The sequence below is a fragment of the Arvicola amphibius genome, chromosome 9 (genome assembly GCF_903992535.2).
Source record: "Arvicola amphibius chromosome 9, mArvAmp1.2, whole genome shotgun sequence".
Classification (NCBI taxonomy): domain Eukaryota; kingdom Metazoa; phylum Chordata; class Mammalia; order Rodentia; family Cricetidae; genus Arvicola; species Arvicola amphibius.
In genome coordinates this window covers 73,743,106-73,767,654 of record NC_052055.2, presented here as the reverse complement: position 1 = coordinate 73,767,654, position 24,549 = coordinate 73,743,106, and the positions used below count along the sequence as shown (strand labels likewise).

Sequence of the window (24,549 nt, the reverse complement as noted above, 5' to 3'; positions counted from 1 at the left end):
CCTGAGATATATAGTGAGATCCTGTCTCAAAACCAAAAGACTGTGTGTGTGTATGTGTATATGCAGTATAGGATGGATAGATTAGGTTCTATTAAAAGATAATACTGAGCTACCATGTGACTCCACAATACTCCTCTAGGTACTAAAAATAGGGAATTCAAACAAATACGTAGGCAACAATATTCATAGGACACTGTTCACAAAAAGTCAAAAGTGAGAACAACCTAAGGTTATTGAACAAATAAAGGGATAAAGAGACTGTGGTATGTTTGTACAAAGGAATATTATTCAGTATAAAAAGAAATATTGAGGCAGGACATTGGTGGTACATACCTTTAATCCCAGGACTTGGGAGGCAGAGACAGGCGGATCTCTGTGAGTTTGAGGTCAGCTTGGTCTACAGAGAGAGTTACAGGACAGGCTCCAAAGCTACATTGAGAAACCCTGTCTCAAAAAGACGAGAGAGAAAGAGAGAGAGAGAGAGAGAGAGAGAGAGTAAAAAAAGAATGGAAAAAAATTTAAAAAAGAAATATTGATAATCTGTCACCAAATAATGAGCCTTTAAGAAGCTGGACACAAAAGCTCATCTGCTCTATGGTCCCATTCTCATAGAATAGGTGAACCCACAGACGTAGACACAGTCTGACCACCACCAGGGGATAGTAGGAGACTACAGGGCTAGTCTTTATTTAAGGGGTGCATAGTATCCTTAGGGCAATGGGAAGGGTTAGGGTGGTGATTCTCAGCCTTCCTAATGCTATGACCCTTTATTACAGTTCCTTATGTTGTGGTGGCTACTGATCATAAAATTATTTTCTTTGCTACTTTATAACTGTGATATTGCTTTTTAACATAAATTATAATGTAGATAATATCTGTGTTTTCTGATGATCTTAAGTGACCCCCGTGAAAGTGTCATTCAACTGCCAAAAGGGGGTGCAGGGCACAAGTTAAGAACATCTGGGTTGGGAGCTCAGTAGAGCTGCAGCAGTGTATAATGGAGCCTAACAAAAAAACAAAAACAAAACAAGAAGCTGAGGGAGGGAGATGGTCCCCAAGGAAGAACATCATGTACACCCTCACGATCGCTCACAGCATACTGCCAGGGCAGGGCTCAGCAACACGTTCGGAAGCCCTTGAGACGACCCTAGTGCTTAGCAAAGGATGGCAACTGCGGTGTTAGTACCAGCTCAGAATATGAGCTCATGGAGTGCAGCTAGGTGGGACTGCCACTGATGCCTGGTCATCGGTGAAGCCCTGCCCAGCGGAAGGCACGGAAAATCATGTCTCGTTCTCCTCTGTTTGAAAGGTCCAGACCCCCGAGACAGACGGAGACAAACTGCATTTGGCACCCCCACAGCCGGCCAAACAGTTCCTCATCTCGCCCCCTTCGTCTCCTCCTGTGGGCTGGAAGCCCATCAGCGATGCCACGCCGGTCCTCAACTATGACCTCCTTTATGCCGTGGCCAAACTAGGACCAGGTGAGTGTGACGCCCTTCTTAAAACTAAGCATGTGTCAGCAACCGAGAACTGCCACACAAAAATGAACGAGCTTGCACGCAAAGGTTTCCCAATCCCATCCTGCATTTCTAATGGAGTCCTTGCTCCCCTTGGACAGTGGGAGGGAGGATGATGGATAGGAATGCAGTGCCCAGCTCTGTGCCTTCTGCAGAGCAATGCAGGGGCTGCACTAGGAAAACTCTGGTTCTGGGTTGCAGTGCAGGACTTTAATGCAGAGGCAGCACCCAGTGCTGGGATTTCTCTGTGCATCCTGAGGTCTGCAGAGAAAGATGTTCTCTCAGCTGGTAAGAGGCTACCATGCTGCTTTACCAGTTTTATTACCTCTACAGATATCAGTATGCACCCTGGCATCCTCTGTGCAGAGACATCCTCCTTATCAAAATGAAGCTCCAAGTCCTGCAGGAAGTCAGTGATAGCAGCCTCTCTCTCTCTCTCTCTCTCTCTCTCTCTCTCTCTCTCACACACACACACACACACACACACACACACACAGAGAGAGAGAGAGAGAGAGAGAGAGAGAGGATATCCTCCTTGTTCCAATGTTGATATATTTCAGCTTATCTGCTCATTCCAGTCACAGGTATTTGCTGCCATACTTTACTTTCCCTCTCCTCTCTGGACAGATGTTTGAATTATTCCCGAGTTTTTGCATCACCATCACAGCTGCTGTTATCATTCTCGTATATATCTCTCGCTGCACTTGGCTGATGTTATTTCAGATTTTACACCCAGTGGTGATACCATCTCCAATTTCAGTTGGCGAGGCTTCTTTGTACTCCAAATGACTTTTCCTTGTCTTCTACAAGGAGAAGAAATGGGAGGGGCTAAAACTAGTCCTGTAGAGATGGGGGATGAAGACCGGCTCTTAAGTCAGCTCTTTGTGCTGGTGGTTCTTCCAGGGTGACTGGGACTTGGAAAATACAACCCTTAAGAGAGGTAAAGTTCAGAAACCTCCCATTTGATCCAGATTCCCCCATCCCAGAAACCCAGATTCTCATAGACTCCATAGTTTGTCAGCCATGGGAATAAGAGTGAGCAACGGTCCTTGTTTGCCAAGGATGGAAAGATTCCTGGGATGTGGGATCTCCGTGCTAAAACCAGGAAATTCCCAAGAAGAAAAGGTCAGCCTACTGTGTTCTCAGATGAAGATGGGGGATTTGATTAAATCATTCCCTGTGAGAATGACTGCCCGTTGGGTGTGGGGCCTTCCTCAGAAGGAAGCTTTTCCTGGTGAACCAGTGGGCCACTTGGCTTCTGGGGCCTTAGAAATGGCCCTGATTTCACCCTCAGAGAGCCACTGTGGGAAGCAGCGGGTGCGTAGAATGGACTGGTGAACAAGGGGATGGATTTATGAGTGTCTGGTTCACTGGTTAGTGTCCTGAATCTACAAAGTCTCCACCCAAGGAGGGCCTTGGCTGTGGGGACGGTAGCATGGTAACATATGCAAAGTCAGGTCTGCTCAAGCCAGTCATTACCCTTCACAGCAGGAAGCCTCTCCCGCCCAAGGGATCCTGCGGGGTGCCAGCTTGACTCAGCATGAGCAAGCACACGATTGACCAGTCTAGATAATTGTTCTGCATATTAGCAAATAGTACTTCCTGTAGAATCACCAAGCCCCAGGCTGGCTGACTTGCATTTTACAGGACTGGAGACTGGGGGGGCCCAGGGTGAAACATTAATTGCTGAGAACACACTCAGGATTGGGCTCATCATCCTTCACTTACATCATCCTACAACTCTCTCTCTCTCTCTTTCTCTCTCTCTCTCTCTCTGTCTCTGTCTCTCTCTGTCTCTCTCTCTCTCTCTTTCTGTGTGTGTGTGTGTGTGTGTGTGTGTGTGTGTGTGTGTGTAGGCCAGAAGTCAAACTCCAGTACTGCTCTTTCGGCACCATCTGCCTTTTCTGCTTTCGGGTTTGTTTGTTTGTTTGTTTGTTTGTTTGTTGAGAAAGAATCTCTCCTGGCCTGGAGCTCACCAAGTAACTAAGCTGACTAACCAGTGAGTCTGACAGAGATCCATCTGTCTCTACCTCCCCAGCACTGAGATTACACACGTGCACCACCATGCCCACAAGGGTCCCGGAGGTCAGGTGCTCATGTTTACACGGTAAGCGTTGAGCCATATTCCATCCTGGTCTTTCCTCTTTACCGAAGTGGCCCCTTGGTATAAAATGTACTGAGATCACAGCTCGATTGCTCTGTGCTCCACCTACTTGGGGCTGATAATCCAGTGAAATTCTAGAAAGTCTAGTCGCTTTCTGTTTTTATCAAGGATGTGAACTTTTATTTGGAGTCAGTGCCAACAGAGAGTGGTACAGAGGGGTGAGGGGCAGACTCAGTCACCTTTACTGGTTCACAGTCCGGGGTCTGGAAGTGATTCTCAAGGACAAGTGTGACCTAAAAGACAGCAAGAAGGGACACCGGGAGCAGGGATTGGGCCCTGGTAGGGATACTTATGGAACCTGCTACAGAGGAAGTAGGGAGAAAATGACCTCAGACAGTAAGGAAAGGAGGGTGATTCTTGTGAGAGTTGAGCAAAAGCTATTGACAGCATTCAAACGTGGGTAACCTATGACCTTCACCTTCCTGCCTCACATAAATGTACCTCATCCCATTTTGCAAGTGCCCTGGAACTAATGTCACCCAATGTCACAGACTACAGGATGAAGCTGTGGGAAGGCAGATGGGCTTCCCCAGGGTGGTACAGCTGGATGGTTTCTGAGCCTCTTCTGATTCGAGGCAGCGAAGCTCCGCCCCTTGACCAGATGCTCTTCTGTTATGGAGTATCACCAACTTTAGGCCTGTTGTACTTGAGAGCACTGGGTAACTTCTGTTCTAACCCTGAGCTGGTGGTGATCTTCAACACCATGCCAGCCTTCCAGAAAGCCTGATCAAGTGTGCAGAGTGCACAACAATGGGCCTATTCATGGCCATGTGCAATAGCAAATGCCAGGGTTGCCAGTATCCATGGTTTCCTCCTCTACAAGGGCAAACTGGTATTGTCCTTGGCACATCTGCCACCTGGATGGATTTTTGGGGCATTATTGTCTGCATTCCTTGCCAGTAGTTTGAGGCTGTTTCTCGTTGCTTCCACATCCCATGTGGATAAATGACTTGTATCCAATAATGAAGCCGAAAATATCACAGAGGTCATATTAGAGGCCATGAATATCACTTCTCTGTTGCTGACACAGAACACCCAAGACTCGATGATTTATAAAAAGAAAGAGGTTTGTTTCAGCTAGTGGTTCTGGAAGCTAGGAAGTCCAGGAACCTAATGTCAACATCTGCTCAGTTCAGGTGTCATCCAGACAACACAGGCAGCCAGGTGTGGGAGAGCAATCCTTTATTCCCAGGCTTTGGGAGACAGAGGCAGGAGGATCTCTGTGAGTCTGAGCCAGCCGAGTCCACAGAGCAGTTCCTGACCTATATTCTTTCATATCTATAAAGTGAGACCCTGTCTTTGAAACAAAAACAAACCCACAGAGGCTATGAGTTTGGGGCATGTTGTATAACAGCCCACACTGTGGTAACTGATCTAAGTCTCATGGAAACGAGACAGGCATTAATCCATTCATTGGTGCTCAGTCATCATCACCCAAACCCTTCCCAATACTGCTGCACTGATCCAATGTGTGACTGTGCTATAGCACAGGCTATCTCAGGCTCAACATAGAGGGATCAAGACTAGACACTCCCTACATCTTCCCCAACAAGGTGTCACAGCGGAATAGGTAGATAGATAGATAGGTAGATAGATAAATAGATAGATAGATAGATAGATAGATAGATAATAGATAGATAGATAATAGATAGATAGATAGATAGATAGATAGATAGATGACAGTCAATAGATAGATTGATAGATAATAGACAAATGATAGATAGATAGATAGATAGATAGATAGATAGATAGATAGATAGATAGATAGACAGACAGACACAGACTGACGTACAGACGATGATAGAAAGATAGATGGATGGATGGATAGATAGATAGATAGATAGATAGATAGATAGATAGATAGATAGATAGATAGATAGATGGATAGATAGATGGATGCATGACGGACAGATGGACAGACAGACAGACAGGTAGTAGACAATAGTTGTCTTCTTTGAACTCTTTGTGGACATTCCCTGTTGTTCAACGTTGACTCTTCCCTGACTTTTTAAAAAGGAATGTTTATGCCTTACTCACATTGGCATTCTCAGCTCCCGGTTGTACCTGGCACATAGTAGATATTCAATAAATATCGGATAGCTGAATGAATAAATAAATCTATGCCTCAGATATTAGGCTGCTTAGAGATGGTGTCTTCAGCAGCAAATTGCTGCTTTCTGTGGCTCTAGCCAGACTGTGTCAGATAGCAGTTAATTAATGTTTGCAGTAACAAAAGGACTTCCAGCATTGCCATTAAAAATGATTTCATAAAGTTTATTTCTTTAATCCTTTCGCAGTATCATTTCAGGGACAAATTATAACTCAAACCCTGAGTTCCAGGTTATTTTTAATATAATATTTTTATTAATTCTTCGGGAATTTCATACAAAGTAATCTGACCATATTCACCTCCACTCCTCTTCATAACTCTTCCCAGATCCTCCCTCTTCCTCCCCACCCATTCCAAAGTTGTAGACCTTTCGTTTAGTAACCCACAGAGTTACATTGTGGGCTGTCCACATACTCATGGATATTCGGCTGTCTTCTGCCAATTAATCGGTATACCAGGGCCCACACCCTTAAAGGAAACAGAGTCACACCGCCCCAGAGGCCAACAGTTCATAGCCTCCTCGTCGTGGCTGGGTGTCCCTGAGCTTCTTTCCTCTCCTTTCTCAAATGTTGCCTGGCTTGGTCCTGTGAAGTCAACTACAGCTCCTGTGAGCTCATGAGGGCAGAGGTCAAGTAATATCCAGAAGACACCTGTCACTCTATCCTTTCCACCTCTCACTCTTATAATCTTTCTACCTCCTTCTCCCCCCCGCCCAAATTTTGAATCCCCAAATTCTGGGAAAGGGTGTATGGATAGATGTCCCTTGTGGCTGAGTACTCTACAGACATTTACTCTCTGCACTTTGATAACTTTAAAGTTTCTGCATTAGCTACCATCCACTGCACATACCCCAGGTTTTTTTGGGGGGTGCTATAGCACAGAATTTGCTCCCTTCTTCTTTGTTCATGAGGTCTTCACAGTCTCTATAAAATGAGGGCTTTCTGTGCTTCTGATCCAGAGGCAGTAACATGGGTTCTGACCTGGAGGTGAGTTAATGAGCTAACACTATCCATTTCTATGTGTTTTATGATATCTGCTATTACTAATTTGAGAAGCAGTACAGGGCTTATTCTTTTCATAATGTAGTAGGAAAGAGAGAGAAAATAAAATCACAAACCCAACAAAAACAGTGGACAGAAATGGCGAAGAGAGGGCCTGCCACCCAGCTAAACAGGATGAGGGTCTGAGCAGATGCCAATTGCCAGCCCTTTGTTCTGCTCTCTGGAGGGCGCAGAAGGTCATGCTCATTGCCACTGAGAATGCCTGCAGGGAGAGAGGAAAACATTGTCTATTTCCTTCTCCCCTCCTGCTATTTTTAGCTCTGCTTAGCGAGATCAATTTTAGCTAACTGCAGAGGAGGGTTTTAAATGGTACTTCAGTTTCAAGTTGCCCACATTGGCTATATTTAGATCCCCCCACCCGAATTCTACTCTATCAAAACATGTCATAGTAAAGAATCTCTGCTGTGGTAGCTGCTTAGCACCCCGTTTCCCTCAAGTGGAAAGTATCTGCCACTAATTAATATAACTCACGAGGAAGACATATCTATTCCAAGCTCTGATTCAGTGGTAAGGACAATTCTTTTTCAAATATATATGAGCACCTATATTTGGGGTGTATGGCATGAATATTGCAGGAAGATTCACTGCACACTTCAGGATGGCTATACTCTGACCACAGGCATGAACCGCACATGCAGCAACCAGCATCCCCCATTCCCAGTCAGCATGGTCTCCAACCATGGCTCCGTACACAGGGGATCTGTAGCGCTCACCCTCCAACAGGTGTCCATCACCTTCTGTGTCCTCTCCAGGAGTTTACCCTGAAGGGCTACACATGGAAAGGAGCCCTTTCTTCTCCACATGTTCCCTGGGTGTATCTTTAGTCCTGCGAGTGGCAGTGTAAAACCCTCCTGGACTTATTTCATCTGTACTTCCTCCTCCATCTTTGTACCATAAATTTGGGCCCTCGGTCTAAGGATACGTCCTGTGAAGTTCCCTGGGTCCTACCAAAGATAAATGGCCACCACGATTCAGCATGAAGGAGGAACCTCTGGAAGAGGTAAAACAGCTCTCCTAATAAATTCCCTGGGAGTTCTTCTTTTTGTTCTTTCACCATCTTCAGAGGTGGGACAGGCAGGGAGAAAGCTCACCATCTAGGTGAGTGACGGTTTTCCTATCACGAGTTGTTGTCACACCCACCTCTGTCAGGAAGTCACTCGGCACCACTCGGTCCTTTCACCGTTGCACAGTAACGGTGACATAGCAGTGCCCAGCCTGAACTGGAGCACTCTGCTCTTCTCCAGGGCTGGCCAACATTAAATATAAACTTGTGCAAACATCAAAGAATCAGAGAAACCCTTTAGAAGCAACTGGAATTCTCTGAAATGCTTCTGTAATTCCTGTCCTCCCTACCGTTCCTTAAAAGTGTGTTCTTTCCCTGATGTTGTGTTGTCTTGTGAACCAGACAGTGAGACGGCTCAGTGGATAGAAGACTTGGTTACCAAGCCGGATGACCTGATCATTCTGCAGGTCCATGGTGGAAGGAGAGAACTGACCTCTGGAAGCTGTCCACTGATGCATGCACATCCACATATATACACAAAATAAATGCATGAGTGTTTAAAAAAACATTTTAAACCTTGTAAGTAGGCAAGTGTTCAGTGCCCTCCCCTCAGAGTGCCTGATCTCTTCCAGCTATAAAGAATATCTACCATGAATTTAGACCCTCCTCTTGCTTTGAGATAATGGCAGAAACTCAAGGTATGAGTTTGACTCTAGATTGTATCTTCTATGTTCTCTATGACCTGAAGCAAGTTCCTTATCCTCCTGCCCCATTAGTCATGATGTCACAACGCTGTATAGTAGGTATTATTCTTTAAAAGTGACTTACACAGAGACTTAGCCCTGGTCTGGAATGGGGTAAGTGCTCAATAGCAGAGCTATTACTGAGTTTAAGGAGGAATCCAGCTTTCTGTGACCTATAGTAAGTGAAGCAGATTCCTGCTCTAAACAGTGTTTCAGCACGAGTGAGAAAGCTAGAACAAAAGTCACACTGTAGAGGAACATTCATGGGTGAGTCTGTGACCACAGATTCAGTAGGAAGGGACCCAAGGCACAGGTGTGAGAATACACACATGACTTACAGGAAGCTCTGGGTACAACCCAAAGGGAGTCAGCACTGACAAAGAGGAGACCCAGCTGCTCTCAGAATGAGAGGAGAAGCAAGATATTGTTGATCATTTGGCATCTCCTCTTCTTCCTCTATCATCATCATCATCATCATCATCATCATCATCATCATCATCTTTTCTAAAGAACCCCAGGAACTTGGGCTACTTCAAATACTGGAAGAGTACCAGAGTGGGTCAGAGAACATGTGCCATTCTTTAACCAGGATAAACTAGCTGTCCCATCAGCCAGCTACCAAATAATAACATAGAGACTTATTATTAATTATGAAAGCTCAGCTTTAGCTTAGGCTTATTCCACTAGTTCCTATACTTTAAATCACCCATTCATATTAATCTTTGTTTTGTCTCCTGGCTTTTTACCTTATCTCTGTATTGGCCATCCTGCTTCCTCCATGTGTCTCACTTCCTATTTGCACTTAGATTAATCTTCTTTCTCTGCCCAGAAGTTTCACCTATAGCTCCTGCCTAGCTGTTGGTTGTTCAGCTTTATATTATACCAATCACAACAATACACCTTCACACAGTGTACAAACATCCCACAACATTTCCCCCTTTTGTCTAAATAAAAAGAAAAGGTTTTAACTCTACCAGAGTAAAATTATATATAATAAGAACAATTCCAAGTCAGAAGTATATTCACAATGTTTACTCCATATATATTTGGCAATTTCAGAGAAAGTTCTGTATTATCTACCCTATCTTAGTGAGTTCAAAGATTTATGCCTAAACCATTTTTTAATCATAACTTTTATTATCATCCTAAAAAATATCTTTTTAAACCTCAGACCATTTTCTTGGATAAGAATTTAAGCTTTTATATCTCTTAATGTTACATATTTATACCTCTTTTGTGAGTTTCTTTATTGAATTTGTTAAGTCAAACTGTACTATAACTATCTTATCTTCAACTCCATCAAAGATCCAATAAGGATATAATATTACTGATTAAATAGGAAGTGCAGAACAAGCAACTTCTGAAACTAAGAAATGATAGAGACATCTGGCTGCCTGGACAATTACACCAAGGTTCTCTAGAATGTTGGAGTATCCATCTTTGGTCTACAGGCCTAGAGTATCTGACAGACTTTTCTGTGAAGCAAGGCTGTTCTACTTGTCTTGGCAATGTCTGTCGGTTGCGTTCTTTTGTGTCCTGCTTGTCCAATTTGATTCAAAAGTCAAGGCAAGGGCAGTATTTTCCCCCAGTGGCTAAATTTGGCACAAATAAAAACAAGCTTCACATGGAGGCTTTTCAATGTGCATCATCTTTTCAAAGTAAATGGATGCTGTCAGAAGCAGATGTGTCTCCCTGTCATGAAAAGCCTTATGTTATTAAAACATTTTAGTTGCCTTATTCTGTAGGTCTCTGAAGCATTTGAAGACCTCCTATCTATCTAAAAATATGTTTGCTTAATATTGAAAACATACCTACATGATTACAAGTTTGGCTGACTATTAACCTACATTTCTTAATTATCCTAAACAGTTTGTAATAATAGCTTTTAAGGACTAGAACATTACATTGTATTTTTAAATGGACTGTACAATACCTTAAACAACAATAGAAGCATATATACAGTATAACAAAAATAACCTTAAATTTACATTAACATATAAAAATCCATACCAATATAAACTATTTAAGACTAGTGGTTATTTAAAAGTAGACTCAACAATCCACCCTTTTACCCCATTATTTCTATACTATATCCCCCCTTTTCCTCCTGAAAGAGATCCTTACTTAAGCTTTTTTCCTGACCATAACCAATAATAGCTTGAAACCAACCCCCTAAATGATGACAAATATACATAACCCACAGAATGATCAAAAACCACCCACTCTACCTCTTAGGAATATGAGTAGGGTTCTCTAGATTGCTTCTTATTGTTTGGAGGCAATGACATTTTTATGGTACCATGAAAAAAATGGGATAATGATCAATTCCCGGGAGAGCTAGTTGTATTAGTTTTTATTTAGTCTCTGTGTGATGTGAAAAATGTAGAGCTTCTCTGAAGTCTTGGCTGGGGAGTTTGTGAGGCTAGACCATCTCAACAAGGAGCTCTGATGTTGTTCTGGATGCAAAATTTTAAGGAAACTGTAACAGAGGCATTCTAAGAGTCTGGATCACCTGGACTTCATGTCTTTATTGGTGTCTGTCCTTTTTTCTGAAAACACACAAACTTTTAAAGATAACATACATATCTGCATTAACACAAATATGAAATATATAGGATGTATAAGTAAGCTAAAGATGATTTTTTATTCTATGTTTGAGCAGGCAAAAGGCATCTGTGAGCTTATAATATATTTGGACTGTATAACCAAACCTCTATCAATGTCATATGAAAGGATGGTATATAATAATAAGTCATGAAGATTCTGTAGCCAACAAGATTTGTCATATTTCATCCAGTCTCAAAGCTGTTCCCTTGTTGAGGGATCAGCATATACATCACCTAACCTGTAGTCTTTCTTGGCTTTTTACCTCATGTCTGAAGCCAATATCCTTAGGAGGTCTCCCACAATAAAATCAGATCTTTATTAATTTTGAAGAAAACCATAACTTTTTGTTTCCTGTGGAAACAAACGCAAAAACTCTCCCAAACACAATGTATTTTTCTGACTTCCATTTTGAAGTTAAGACACTCTTAAAATCTATAGGTTGGTTTAATTTAGTTTTCATACTCCAGTTTCTCTTGGCAGCTGTTGTTTTTGTACATTAGCATTTTAAAAGTTCAGAGTCAACAAAGTATCATACAGGATTTAGATGCCTTGTGTATTTTCCATCCTTATGTGGCGTATTCTTTTTAAATCACTTTATTCATCCTTTAAAGACCTTACTATTATTATTAAACTATTTATTTTTTCTATGACTGTCTATACCCAGTTTCTTTTTCTTTATGTAGTACCTAAGTACTTTTTAAAAGCACACTGTAACCTATTAACCTGTTCAGAGGTTTCGTTAACCTTGACCTAGTGTGTGTGTGTGTGTGTGTGTGTGTGTGTGTGTGTGTGTGTGTCTGCAGCCTCTTCTGACTACATAGGCCAAATCTTAGGCTGCCTCAGTGTGCCTCTGCTTAGTATATGGCATACTCATTGTTGGCTCCATCCCTCTCAGTTTCCTGAGAGCTTCATTTCATGTTGATGGGTACTGCCCAGGACCAGGGCCATATTCCCCCACCCCAGCTCTGGGAATTTGCTATGTCTTCTTGAAGCAGGAGTTTGTACCCTGTGCTGGCTTCTCAAGTGTTCAACTGTACAGCAGAGTCTTTTGAAAGAGTAAAACCTACCCAAGAGATTGCTTTCTCAGGCTCTACATGGATATTTGAAGTGCATGTTGAATGCCAGAGGAGTTTATTGGTCTTCTATCCTACTACAGTGGTTCCCAGATGCCTCAGGTGTATACTGGACTTTACACGGGTAATTATTAACAGCTCAGTGGCCTCTGTAAATCAATCGTGTATTTATTGAGCATTAACTAGTAGATATTCACTCAGTCTACATCCTGACATCAGTAGTGTAGCGCACAAAATATCACCAGAGGGGCTAGAGAGATGACTCAGTGGGTAAGAGCCCTAGCTCTTAAAGCATGAGGATTTGAGTTCAAATCTCCAACTCCAATATAGAATGCCAGACATGCCAGCACCATTTGTTGAAGATGCTTTCTTTCTTCCATTGTGTACTTTTAGCTCCTTTATCGAAAATTAGGTGTTCATAGGTTTGTGGGTTAAGATCCGGGTCTTCTATTCGATTCCATTGGTCGACTTCTCTGTTTTTATGCCAGTACCAAGCTGTTTTCAATACTGTAGCTCTGTAATAGAGTTTGAAGTCAGGGATGGTAATGCCTCCAGAAGTTCCTTTATTGTATAAGATTGTTTTGGCTATTCTGGGTTTCTTGTTCTTCCATATAAAGTTGATTATTGTCCTCTCAAGATCTGTGAAGAATTTTGATGGGACCTTTAAAGGGATTGCATTGAATCTATAGATTGCCTTTGGTAGAATTGCCATTTTTACTATGTTGATCCTCCCAATCCAAGAGCAAGGGAGATCTTTCCATTTTCTGGTATCCTCTTCAATTTCTTTCTTCAAAGACTTAAAGTTCTTGTCAAATAGATCTTTCACTTCCTTGGTTAGAGTTACCCCAAGATATTTTATGCTATTTGTGGCTATCGTGAAAGGTGACGCTTCTCTGATTTCCTTCTCTGAGCTCCCAAGGACCTGATGAGGAGCAAAAGGAGGGAGATCATGAGCAAGGAAGTCAGGACCGTGAGGGGTGCATTCACCCATTGAGACAGTGGGACAGAACTAACGGGAGACCACCAAGTCCAGTTGGAATGGGACTGATGGAACAGGCGACCAAACCAGACTCTCTGAATGTGGCTGACGGTGGAGGAGGACTGAGAAACCAAGGACAACGGTGATGGGCTTGGACTCTACAGCATGAATGGGCTCACTGTGAACCTTGTCTGCTTGGTTGCTCACCTTCCTGGACTTAGGGGGAGTTGGGAGGACCTTGGACTTAACATAGTGAAGGGAACCCTGATGGCTCTTTGACCTGGAGAGGGAAGGAGTGGGGGTATGGGTGGGAGGGAGGGGAGGGAAGGGGGAGAAGGAGGGGAGGAGATGGAAATCTTTAATAAAAAAATGAGAAAAAAAGAATGCCAGACATGGCTAGGTGTGCCTGGAACCGAGTCAGTACCAAGGAGGTAGAGATGGGCAGATCTTCCAAGCTTGGTGACTGGTTAGCTTTTCTGAAACTGGCTAGCTTCTGGATAGAGATAGAGAGAGACTCTATCTTAAGGCAGAAAAACAACACACACAGAGACACATACAGTATACAACTATCATTTGAATGGGATAATTATGGATACCACAAAAGATGATACATTTAAGTATTAGAATTGAGTGTTTCTGACTACCTCAAAAAAAAATCCAAGATCTCATTAAAATAATGACTTGCAGTTTTCTGTCCCTTAGACATAGAGGCGTAGATAGGGAGAGAGAGGAGAAAGATTTACCAATGACAATTCAGAAAATGGAAAGTGTTGACTTGGGGGGGAAAGGATGGGTCTGTCTTCAGGACCAGGTTTCATGGTGCCCAGCTACACACTCGTCTTTGGGACCCAGCCTGGGCTTTGCCTTTTCGCTTTCTTTGAGACCCACTGAGTCAAAACCCTTCGCTATTGCTTCACTGCTTGATTATTTAAATGCTGTAGGGTTAGTTCGTCATACTGGAAACCAGAGATTATTTGAGCAACACTGACCACAGTTACATTCTCCCAAGTAATTAATACTGTGCATCCTGGGGGAGCACATGAATTTACTTCACTCCATCCAAGGAACATAGGCACCAACCCCCTGGCACTGATAATTCTCAGAACTGCTATACAACTTCCTCTGAGTCACATTATTAGCATGTGACAAGGCAGCATCTCCATCTGTTTTAGGAAGATTTAGTTACTGTGGTGAGAAAAGCAACAGGAAGTGCTCCAGGTGGCGGGAAGTGCATCCCGGATGGGGTCTTTGCCTCGCAGAGGTTGCAGGAACACGTGTGGAAATGCTAAAAATCTTATTGAGGAACACCCTGGAACTGTCCACTTGTGGTGGTTGATGGGACAGGCGTTCAGGTGCCCAACTTAAGGATTTTCACCTAGAAGCCTGGAGGACTGGTAGAGAAAGCCTTGAGGACACACACATGCACACACACACACATACACACACACATACACACACACACACACACACACACACACGCAAGCATGTATGCATGCACGCACACGCGGTAGAAAGGAAACAGAGACAAAGCAAAGACAGAGTCCGTGTTATATCTAACATGTGAGCAAGGAAAAGAGTGGGTGCTTACAGAGTAGTCAACCAGGGTGAGACCAGCCTGGAAATACACTCCTCCTACAAGGGGATCAGTGCTCAGGAGAAGAAATCCTCCAGAACAGCAGAAGGTGCAGCGGAACAAGACTCCTACACTGTTAGACTTTGCTATATATAAAAGCCCCCGGGGCAGGGATTCTATCTATACCCCATCATGACACATGACAAGGACTAGTCCCCAAAGCCTGAAGTCTCAGGAAGGTTTCTTTTTCCCCTTGCTGGAAAGGATTTTTCCTTTCTACATATTAAAACCTATACAGTCTTCTTGACCCTGCTTTAATGCACACGTGTGCAGCTCTGCACCATCTCCAGGCCCACGCGCCTCTACAAGAAGCCAACGTTTACAAACTCTATAACCAGTGGAGGGGCTCGGTCACAGCCTAGAGTCAAAGGTGGCATGATGGGGGCTTCCTGTGTCATTTAGACTGGAAGACACAGCATCCCTCAGGACCCTGTTTACCAGTGACTGGAAGCATCTTGCCTGCAACACAATCCTTCCCTTCAAATGTAGGAACTAGGACATTGTCACCAACCTGGCTCCACCTGTTCAAGAAGAGAGAGGACAGAATTTGGAATCTAATTTGAATAACAGGCAAGCCTTGGTCAGTGTCCATGGCCTGAGTGGACATTTGATTCTTGTTCACAGTAGATCGTTTTTTATGTCTCAGCAGAGGTCAAAGGAAAACCCTCACTGGTGCAGTTTTGATGGCTTTTGGCCCCGGCCTCCTTTCTGCACAAAGGAGACAGAACAAGCTAATGCAGACAAAAAAAAGGAGCATGGGACAAATGAATACTTTCCTTTTCCCATCAAAGAAACTAGTCTGAATGTCCTGTCCTCACTCTACCATGGCAAGACTGTCCCCACCCTGGGCAGATACAGCTTGACGTGCTCTTTGTCCCCATCTAAGCCCAGTTGTTCCCTTTGCATGGTGACAGCATTGACGTCAACCCTCACGGTGGAAGAATTAACTGAAGCCCAAAGGGAAAGAGAAGCCAAAAAAAGAAAAATTCAATCCAGTAAGGCCAGAGCCATTTCTTTTATTTTGTAGGCAGTCAGCAGATGTTAAGCTTTGCGGGATTTTGATAGTAGCAAAGTTTCCCAAAATAGCACAATGAGATGTCAGCCTTAACGGAACCGTGGCCAGAATGCATTGCTTACATAGTGCAGTCTGATTTGATGAACGTAACTGAAGATGCGCTGTACCCCACACTTAGAGGCTGTATCACTACAACCCACTGCTACCGTCCCATTCGGGGACCCACTTCCTCCACTCCAGAGAGGCCAACACGGCGCAGGGAGGAGGGCCTGGGAGGAGCAGTCCTTATCTTAACCGAGGCAAAGAGAAGATGTAATAAAAGCTAGTTTTGCTCAGTGTGTTTCATTGCAATTGAGAAGGGTGGGGGGAAAATCATAGGAGAGAAGAAGAGAGAGGCAGAATGAGGAAAGCATGAGAAAAGAGAGAAGAAGGAAAGTGAGGGTGTAAGGAAGATTATGAGGAAAGAAATAGAGAAGGAAGGAGAGAGGGAAGGAAAAGGGAAAACAGAGGAAAGGGAAAAAAAGGAAAAGTATTCTCATGCATGGTAGAGTATTCTAGAAATAACAGCTCTTCAGAGGCTGGGACAGAAGGATCACAAGTTTAAGGCCTGGTTGCATAGTGAGTTCCAGGACAGCCTGGGTTACACAGTGAGTTCCAGGACAGCCTGGGTAACATAATGGAGTTCTAGGCTAGCCTGGGTTACATAGTGAGTTCCAGGCCAGCCTAGGTTACATAGTGAGTTTAAGACCACCCTGGGAGCCGGGCGGTGGTGGCGCACGCCTTTAATCCCAGCACTCGGGAGGCAGAGGCAGGCGGATCTCTGTGAGTTCGAGACCAGCCTGGTCTACAAGAGCTAGTTCCAGGACAGGCTCCAAAGCTACAGAGAAACCCTGTCTCGAAAAACCAAAAAAAAAAAAGACCACCCTGGGTTACATAGTGAGTTCAAGGCCAGCCTGGGTTACACAGCGAGTTCCAAGACAGCCTGGGTAACATAATGGAGTTCCAGGCTAGCCTGGGTTACATAGTGAGTTTAAGACCACCCTGGGTTACATAGTGAGTTCAAGGCCAGCCTGGGTTACACAGCGAGTTCCAAGACAGCCTGGGTTACACAGCTAGGTTGTATAGCCAGTTCAAGGCCAGCCTGGGTTACAGAAAGGCATCTTGTTTCCAGCAAGGGTAACATTCTTGCCAAAAGATGAAAAAAGGGTCTGTGTTCATGCTGGCCTGATCACCCACTGCTGTCAGCCACATCAGCCTTACGCGCCACAACCTTCACATCACACGGATATTGCAGATCCCTTCTGTGGTCTCATGCAAACACATACACACATGCACATGCATGCACACACATGCTCCACCTCTGCACTCACAAGAAGCAGAGCAGCACACCGGACCACCGTGGTTCTTAGGGGTTCCTCATATGGGTTTTTTGTAGTGTGAGAACCCAAAAGAAATCCTTTCTGCTAAAAAGACTTTCGTCTCCTTGGAGGGCTCAGGAATCACTTGCTTCTGTCTCTCTTGAAAAATACCAAAAAGTACATGGGGCTATGAGGTGCACACGCGCATATGCACATGTACACACAAACACACACACACACACACACACACACACACACCTCCACTAGATCAGAACCAGCAGTGTTGCTGCCCCGTGCTGGTGTGTATTTGTTATCTAAGAACCAGCAGTGCCCAGAGATGCCACTAAGCTGCCCTGACCCAGCTCCTGAACCCCTCAGATAAAGCTGGTTTCAAGAGCCCCCTCCCCACCTTAGCAGTATCCACACAACTTCCACCTTAGAGCTTTGATTTTCTGTTGGCTTACATTGCTTACTATCATCGTGATAAACCCCGCTCATTACAATTCGTTTTACCCATCATGAAACGGACCACAACAACACACCTGCAGTGATTTCAAAGGAGGTTAAACCCTGGCTGGATTACTGCTTGTTCTCCGTCTCAGCTCACTACAAGCAGAAATGCCAACGAGAGGCACCATGAGCAGGAATGCCAACGAGAGGCACCATGAGCAGGAATGCCAACGAGAGGCACCATGCTGCTCATCCACATCATCTGACTCGGATGGGGATGTAATACTGGATGCAGTCCTATCTTCCTGCAATCTCAGCACGTCTGACTCAGAGTCTTTGTGCGCTGAAGAACAACAGTTCTACCTGCTTGTAGCCCTTTGGCTTCCACAGCTCTCAGGGCCATAATCCTCTGTTTTCCAGACCATCCATTGTCATGACTTGGGAAAGATCCTGCTGACACAGTGGGATGCTGATAATGGGTGTCTGGTAAAGAGTTCCCTGACCCTCAGGCTGAGGAGACAGTTCAGTGAGTGAAGTACTGTCCATGTAAGTGCAAGGACCTGAGCTTGGATCTCTCCAGCCCACAGAAAGCACACAGAAAGCACAAAGAGAGCCCACAGAAAGCCCTGATGTGTGTCTATAGTCCCAGTGTTCCTATGTCAAGATGGAAGCTAAAAACAGGGCATAACAAGCAGGTATGGCCCAGCTAGCCTGTTATACCTAACAGCAAATAGACCCTCCTGGATGCCAACAAAGCAAGGACCAAGGTTGACCTCTGACCTCCTCACCTGCTCCCACCAAAACACGCAAACATGCATGTGCATACAAACACATACATGCAACTTTTTAAAAAGAATAAAACTTTTCAGACCCAATAAAAAGCAAAGCATGGCCGGGTGGTGGTGGTGCACGCCTTTAATCCCAGCACTCGGGAGGCAAAGGCAGGCAGATCTCTGAGTTCGAGGCCAGCCTGGTCTACAAGAGCTAGTTCCAGGACAGGCTCTAGAAACTACAGGGAAACCCTGTCTCGAAAAACCAAAAAAAAAAAAAAAAAAAAAAAAAAAAAAAAAAAAAAAAAAAAGCAATGCATGGCTCCATTAGCTTTCTAGGCTGTGGAACACCTCAAAGCAAATGACATTTGCAAGCAGACTTGTTGACAGACATTTCCGGAGGCTCTGAGATCAAGGTTTGCACAGGACCAAGGTGCTAGAGAAGGACCCGTTCTTGGCTCTTCCGTAGCTTCAGGTCATTCCTTGGCTTTGGACATCAGAGATCCATTCTCCACATGGTATTCTCTGTGTGAGTTTCCATGTCTCCCCAAACTTTTCCTTTTTTGTAAGGCTGTGGACACAGTGACCCCCATTTTAACATTATCATCTGTAAAAACCCTATTTTCAAATGTGGTCACAGCCACAGGAACTAGAGGTTAGGACTTTGATACCTTTGAAGGGGACAGTTCAACAAATAACAGTGACTAAGTGGTATGGCCTTCCTCCTCAGCATCATCAGGGCCCCTCATCTTCAGTGTCAGCACCCTTGCAAGCTTCTGTTCCATGATTGCTGCTTACTGTCGTGTGCACAGTGGCACAAATGACTGACACCCTGCACCCTTTCATGGGAACAGACAGTACTTGCTCTGATCATCAAGTAGAGGCTCTTTCCATACAGACCTAGGACAGCAGGCAAGATTCCCGAATGGGCTGGTATTCCATGTTGGAAGGAGGGCACGTTTCAGGAGGTGTTGGAAGGAGGGCACGTTTCAGGAATGGGCTGGTATTCCATGTTGGAAGGAGGGCACGTTTCAGGAATGGGCTGGTATTCCATGTTGGAAGGAGGGCACGTTTCAGGAATGGGCTGGTATTCCATGTTGGAAGGAGGGCACGTTTCAGGAATGGGCTGGTATTCCATGTTGGAAGGAGGGCACGTTTCAGGAGGTGTCAGAGGGAAGTGAGACAATGCCAAGTGTTGCAGCCAGCAGGGCGGTGGAGGAATGTGAGGTTCATGATTAGGAGGTAGCAGGTAAGTCGGTCACTCTGCTACTAGGGCAGGTGAAAGAACGTGGCCATGATTGGGAAGTAGCGTGTAAGTCACTCTGACAAGGCACAGGGGTGAGTTTGTGGGGGAAGACTGGTGAGTGATGACGTAGAATCTCCTGGACCAGTTCATGGACATCAGGACTTGATCTAGTGAGACTTGGGGAGCCGGTAACCAAGTCTAGGAGGTACTATTTTCTGAAGTCTTTTTCTGTTGAGTTGTGAAGGATGGGAAGGGAGGGGTAGAAGGTGGAGATATTAACAGTTGTGAAGTTACAGCGTAGACCCACCTTCTCTTGCTCCCGTACCTGAAGGTCTTGTTGATTCTACCGAACTATGCCGTTAAGGCATAAATATTGCTTTACAGCACTCCATAGCCTGCAATGGGGAAGACCACAAGAGATGCTCGGGAAACACCTACTGAGGTGAAGTAAAGACAGACAGATACCTGGGAGTGATTTGATTGTAAAACAGGGTCTGAAAAGATGATTCAGTTGCTAACATGCCTACCAGCACTTGACCCTTGGCCCTGTGGAACACAGTTCCTAAGGAGGGAATCAAGATAGAGAAGGCTGACTCACCTCTTGGAGGTCAAGAACCAAAAAGAAAGAGGCAGGAGAAGCCAGAACTAGAATTCTCAGAACCCACATACAATTGGCTGGTCATTTACAAACTAGGTACTGCAGGGGCTAGGGCTTGCTGGCCAGCTAAGTGAGTCTGTACAGTGAGCTCCATGCCAATGAGAGACCCCATTTCAACACAGCCACAGCAGCAACAACAATAGCAAAAGGTAGATTTACCTGAGGAATAGCATTTAAGATTGTCCCATGACTTCACATGTTTATCCACACATGTACATCTGTGTGCCCACATACCTCCAATACACACACACACATACACATAATGAGACTTTGGAGTTAGGGCCTTAATGATGATTTGCTAGTAACCACTGCAGACTCTGGACAAGCTATGTTCTATTCTTACTGTACCTCAGAGCAGTTGTGCTTGTGAGTATTATGTGTCTGGAGGAGAATTTAAAGACTAGCTTTCTCCGGAAAGCGTCTAACTCAAGATTACTGAGCTCTTAGCTGCATGACCGGGGATCAGACAGTAACAGATATGACTGACTGGCTGGCTGTTACCCAGCTCCCCATCACTGTAACAAAGCACCTGAACTAATCAGTCAACGGAATTATCTTTAACTTATGGTTTCAAAACTTCTGGCCCATGCTCCCTTGGCCCTGTGGTGCACAGTTCCTAAGGAGGGAGTCATGACGGAGAAATGAAAGAGGTAGGAGAAGCCAGGGGTTCCATTGACTCCTTCTGGGAGGTTCCAACTCATACCATTACCAACAGCACTGCAAGCCAAGCCTTTGGAGCACACCAAAGAGCCAAAGTATCATATTGCCAGATGCATTTAGTCCCTACACTCTGACAAAAATGGAAGTACCGTTTTGAAATTTACAGTCAAGCTTGCTGTGACCGAGAAAGGTTAAGTGGCTTTTTTGGTGTTGGGTGGCTGATAGTGGACAGATGGCGGCTGGGTATTTGATAGATGGTAGACAGGACACAGTGACTGATAGGCCCTCATTCCATCCAGTGCCAGATCACAGGCTTTCCAACACACCTAAAAACGTTCGCCCTACTTCCTTTGCAAACCTGGCCAAGACAGCTTTTAAGAATCCTTCCCTTGCCTGGGTATGGTAGTGCATGCCTTTAATCCCAGCGCTCAGGAGGCCAAGTCATGCTGATCTCTATGAACCTGAGGCCAGCATGGTCTCCAAAGTGAGTTCCAGGACAGCTAGGGCTATCTGGCTATATGAGACCCTGTCTCAAAAACAACAACAAAGCAAACCAAACAAATAACAACAACATCAAAAACAAACCCCAGCAACTAACCCAAAAGAATCCTTCCCTCTTCCTCACCTGATGTCTTGCTTTTCAGGAGAGAAGTACGAACTGCATGCGGGGACTGAGTCCACCCCGAGTGTCGTGGTGCATGTGTGTGACAGCGACATGGAGGAAGAGGATCCAAAGACTTCCCCAAAGCCAAAAATCATCCAAACCCGGCGTCCCGGCCTGCCGCCTTCCGTGTCCAACTGAGCACGTCCATGATGACACGCATCTCCTCTCATCATGCTTCCCCGTTGTTTGTCCGAAACATTAATTGCCTTTAAGTCCCTGGGTGTTCGGTTGTTTGCGATTCCTTCCTTGTAATTAAGCCTCTCGGACAAAAGGGCTAGGGAAAGGTGACATGTCTCCCAGTCGACTCACACCCATTAACTATAATCTATTACTTAGAAAGTTATAGAAAAAAAAGGTAGTATTTTCTTATTAAACAATCAGTACAGCCTATATCTCTGTTCGCTCATGTTGATCCAAGCCATTGACATCAGTAACAAATAGCAATTATGTTGTTTGTGAGCCGCTCCAGTCGTGTGGTGTGTGTGTGTGTGAGTATGTGTGTGTGTGTGATGTGTGGTGTTGTGTTTTTTCCTGGCCACTTATATAGGACCATAAGTAAACTTGATTTTGGCTGCATGGGATCCCCCTATCTGGTCTCACCCAGTCCTCTGCATCCCGACATTCCCAGGACGTGCACGATCACCAGCATTTATTTTGATGATTTGAGGGTACACCCCACCTCACGGAATCCCAGCCGTGTCCTGTATAGACAGGGGGTGTCCCCAGCACCATCCAGCTCAACAAGCCTGGGAATCATTTTCAGTTTGAATCAATACATCATATAGCTCTGTCTGAAGGCAAAATTGAGCTTGGCCCCAAAGATATTCCTCAGTAGATTCTGAACACCACTACCATATAGCACTCCCCAGTGTCACTGGGGAGGCTTGTCCAGGTCACAGAGACCAATTTCAGAGAAACCTATTTATTATAAAAGTCTCACGGTGTCCGAATTACTGTCCCCCCTTGTATATTTGTACAGATGTTTGGGCTGTGCGGTTAAGATCTGGATGTTTTTGATTTAGTGATTGTTCGACCATTAGCTGCTTAACGACATCATACCTGCGTTGCTTCTGAATGCATTCTGATGCTAATGTAGATAATCCGATCCTATAACATGCTCTTAAGGTTAACGCTGAGTTGTAAAAGGGTACAGCAATGTCTCGTGTCAATATATAACCGACTAGCCAACCTCTTTGCTGTCGAGATCACCTGTTTTTAAACAAAGATCCAAGTGTCAGCTATAGGCAGCTTGGATGATGCTAACACCCCAGAGAGTAGACACAGCTGAGCATCTCAGAGCACAGGGGATGATGGATAAACGGATGGCGGCCCCACTCAGTCAGTGCCCATGTGCTCAAAAGTTCTTTGTTTTTGTTATGTGTGACTTTTGTATTTCTCTAGCCCAAAGTGCATTACAGAGGATACACCTACAGAACCATACTTTCCGCTCCTTGTGTCAAGCCTCATCAATTCCTGTTCATTAACAAGTAATTTTGGATGCAAATACAATGAACCACAGAATGGGCTAGTACTTTCATGACCTAAGCCTCAGAAAAAAAAACACACAAGAACACTAACACAGCCACCCGATGGAGGGATGATTGTGGTTTTTTTTGACTAAGGTGTATGCTAGTTTCGACAGAGACTTCAAAACTAGACTGCTCACTCAGAAAATTAAAGTCCGCTCTACTGTGAATTTAGCAATATAGTACTGGACACAGTGCAGTACGGTTGAGACTGAGGACAGAGTTGCTTGTGGAATCCCGAGTTTCCACACGGAAAATAAGTCTCCTCTTCAAAATCAGGTCCGAGGAGTGTACAATAAGCAAATGCTTTGACTTTCCTTTGTTGTGGAGGGGTTTTGCTTTTTCCTTGACCAACGGAAAGACTACAAATAGCGGAGAGATGGTGCCCTCTAGTGGCGGAAACATTGGACTCAGCTGTGCAGATGGATTGATTACAAGTCAACTAACCGCCTAGTGCTGACTTTCCAATCCACATTAATATTCAGGATGCAGGTTCTAGGGTGGGGAATTCTCAATGCGTGAAAGCCTTGGAAATAATTTGTGTTTCCAAATAGCGGTAGCGGAAGTTTCCAGTTTAGCAAAAGTTGATGTGACTATGTTGTGTAGGCGTTCTCCATGAACGAGGTCTTAGCAAACTGTATTGCCATGTGTAGATGTTAACCTGCTGCACATCAAGGGGTTCTCTTGCTAGGTTGAGCGTGGGAGCAGGGAGGGGTTAGCTTTCCCCGGGAGAAACGGGAAAGCCGTGGGACCTCCCGGCACTGTAGAAAGTCGCAATCGCGTTGCTCGACACTTCCATGATGCACATTATGCAAACCTTCAGCACTCTTAAGTTCGAAACGTTTTCAATGCAGGGGAAGGGGAAGGTTTCCACCAACTGAATCATTTGTGCACGTGTACAGCTCAAAGAGCTTAGAGTTCAAATATATCTGGTGAATGAATGTCTGTGTGGTGTCATTTCTGAGTTGCCTGCCTGAGTTGCATGTTCCTGAGGTGGGGGTGGAAGTGGGGGCCGAGGAGAAGCGCCACCTAGCTTAGAGGTTTTCTAAGAGGTTACCGATGTGTGTAACTAACCCCAGTGGCAATCCTCCAGAATAAACTGGGAAGGAAGCTGGGTAACCACCATCCCTTAGAGGAGGAGTTATTTGATCCAGACCTGACGAGATGGGTTCGGTTCTGATAAGGACGCTGAAAAGATTGTTTTACTGTCGAGTTCAACCATATTGACTCCCAGAGCCATTTTCGAATGGGCTAAGAGCAATTAACATCTTCCCGCTATGCTCTTTAAAAACACTAGAAAGAAAGGCCCCCC

At 44.7% G+C, this 24,549-nt stretch overlaps 1 protein-coding gene across 1 annotated transcript in view; it reads left to right on the top strand.

The window, feature by feature from the left end:
• Rcan2 (regulator of calcineurin 2) overlaps nucleotides 1-24,084 on the top strand; it is a 207,235-nt gene extending 183,151 nt beyond the window's left edge. Inside the window, exons 3-4 of the mRNA XM_038343009.1 lie at nucleotides 1,310-1,481; nucleotides 21,692-24,084. Coding sequence (XP_038198937.1) covers nucleotides 1,310-1,481; nucleotides 21,692-21,849 — 330 coding nt within the window. The 3' untranslated portion in view covers nucleotides 21,850-24,084. The remainder of the gene's footprint in view (nucleotides 1-1,309; nucleotides 1,482-21,691) is intronic.
• Nucleotides 24,085-24,549: the final 465 nt, after the last annotated feature.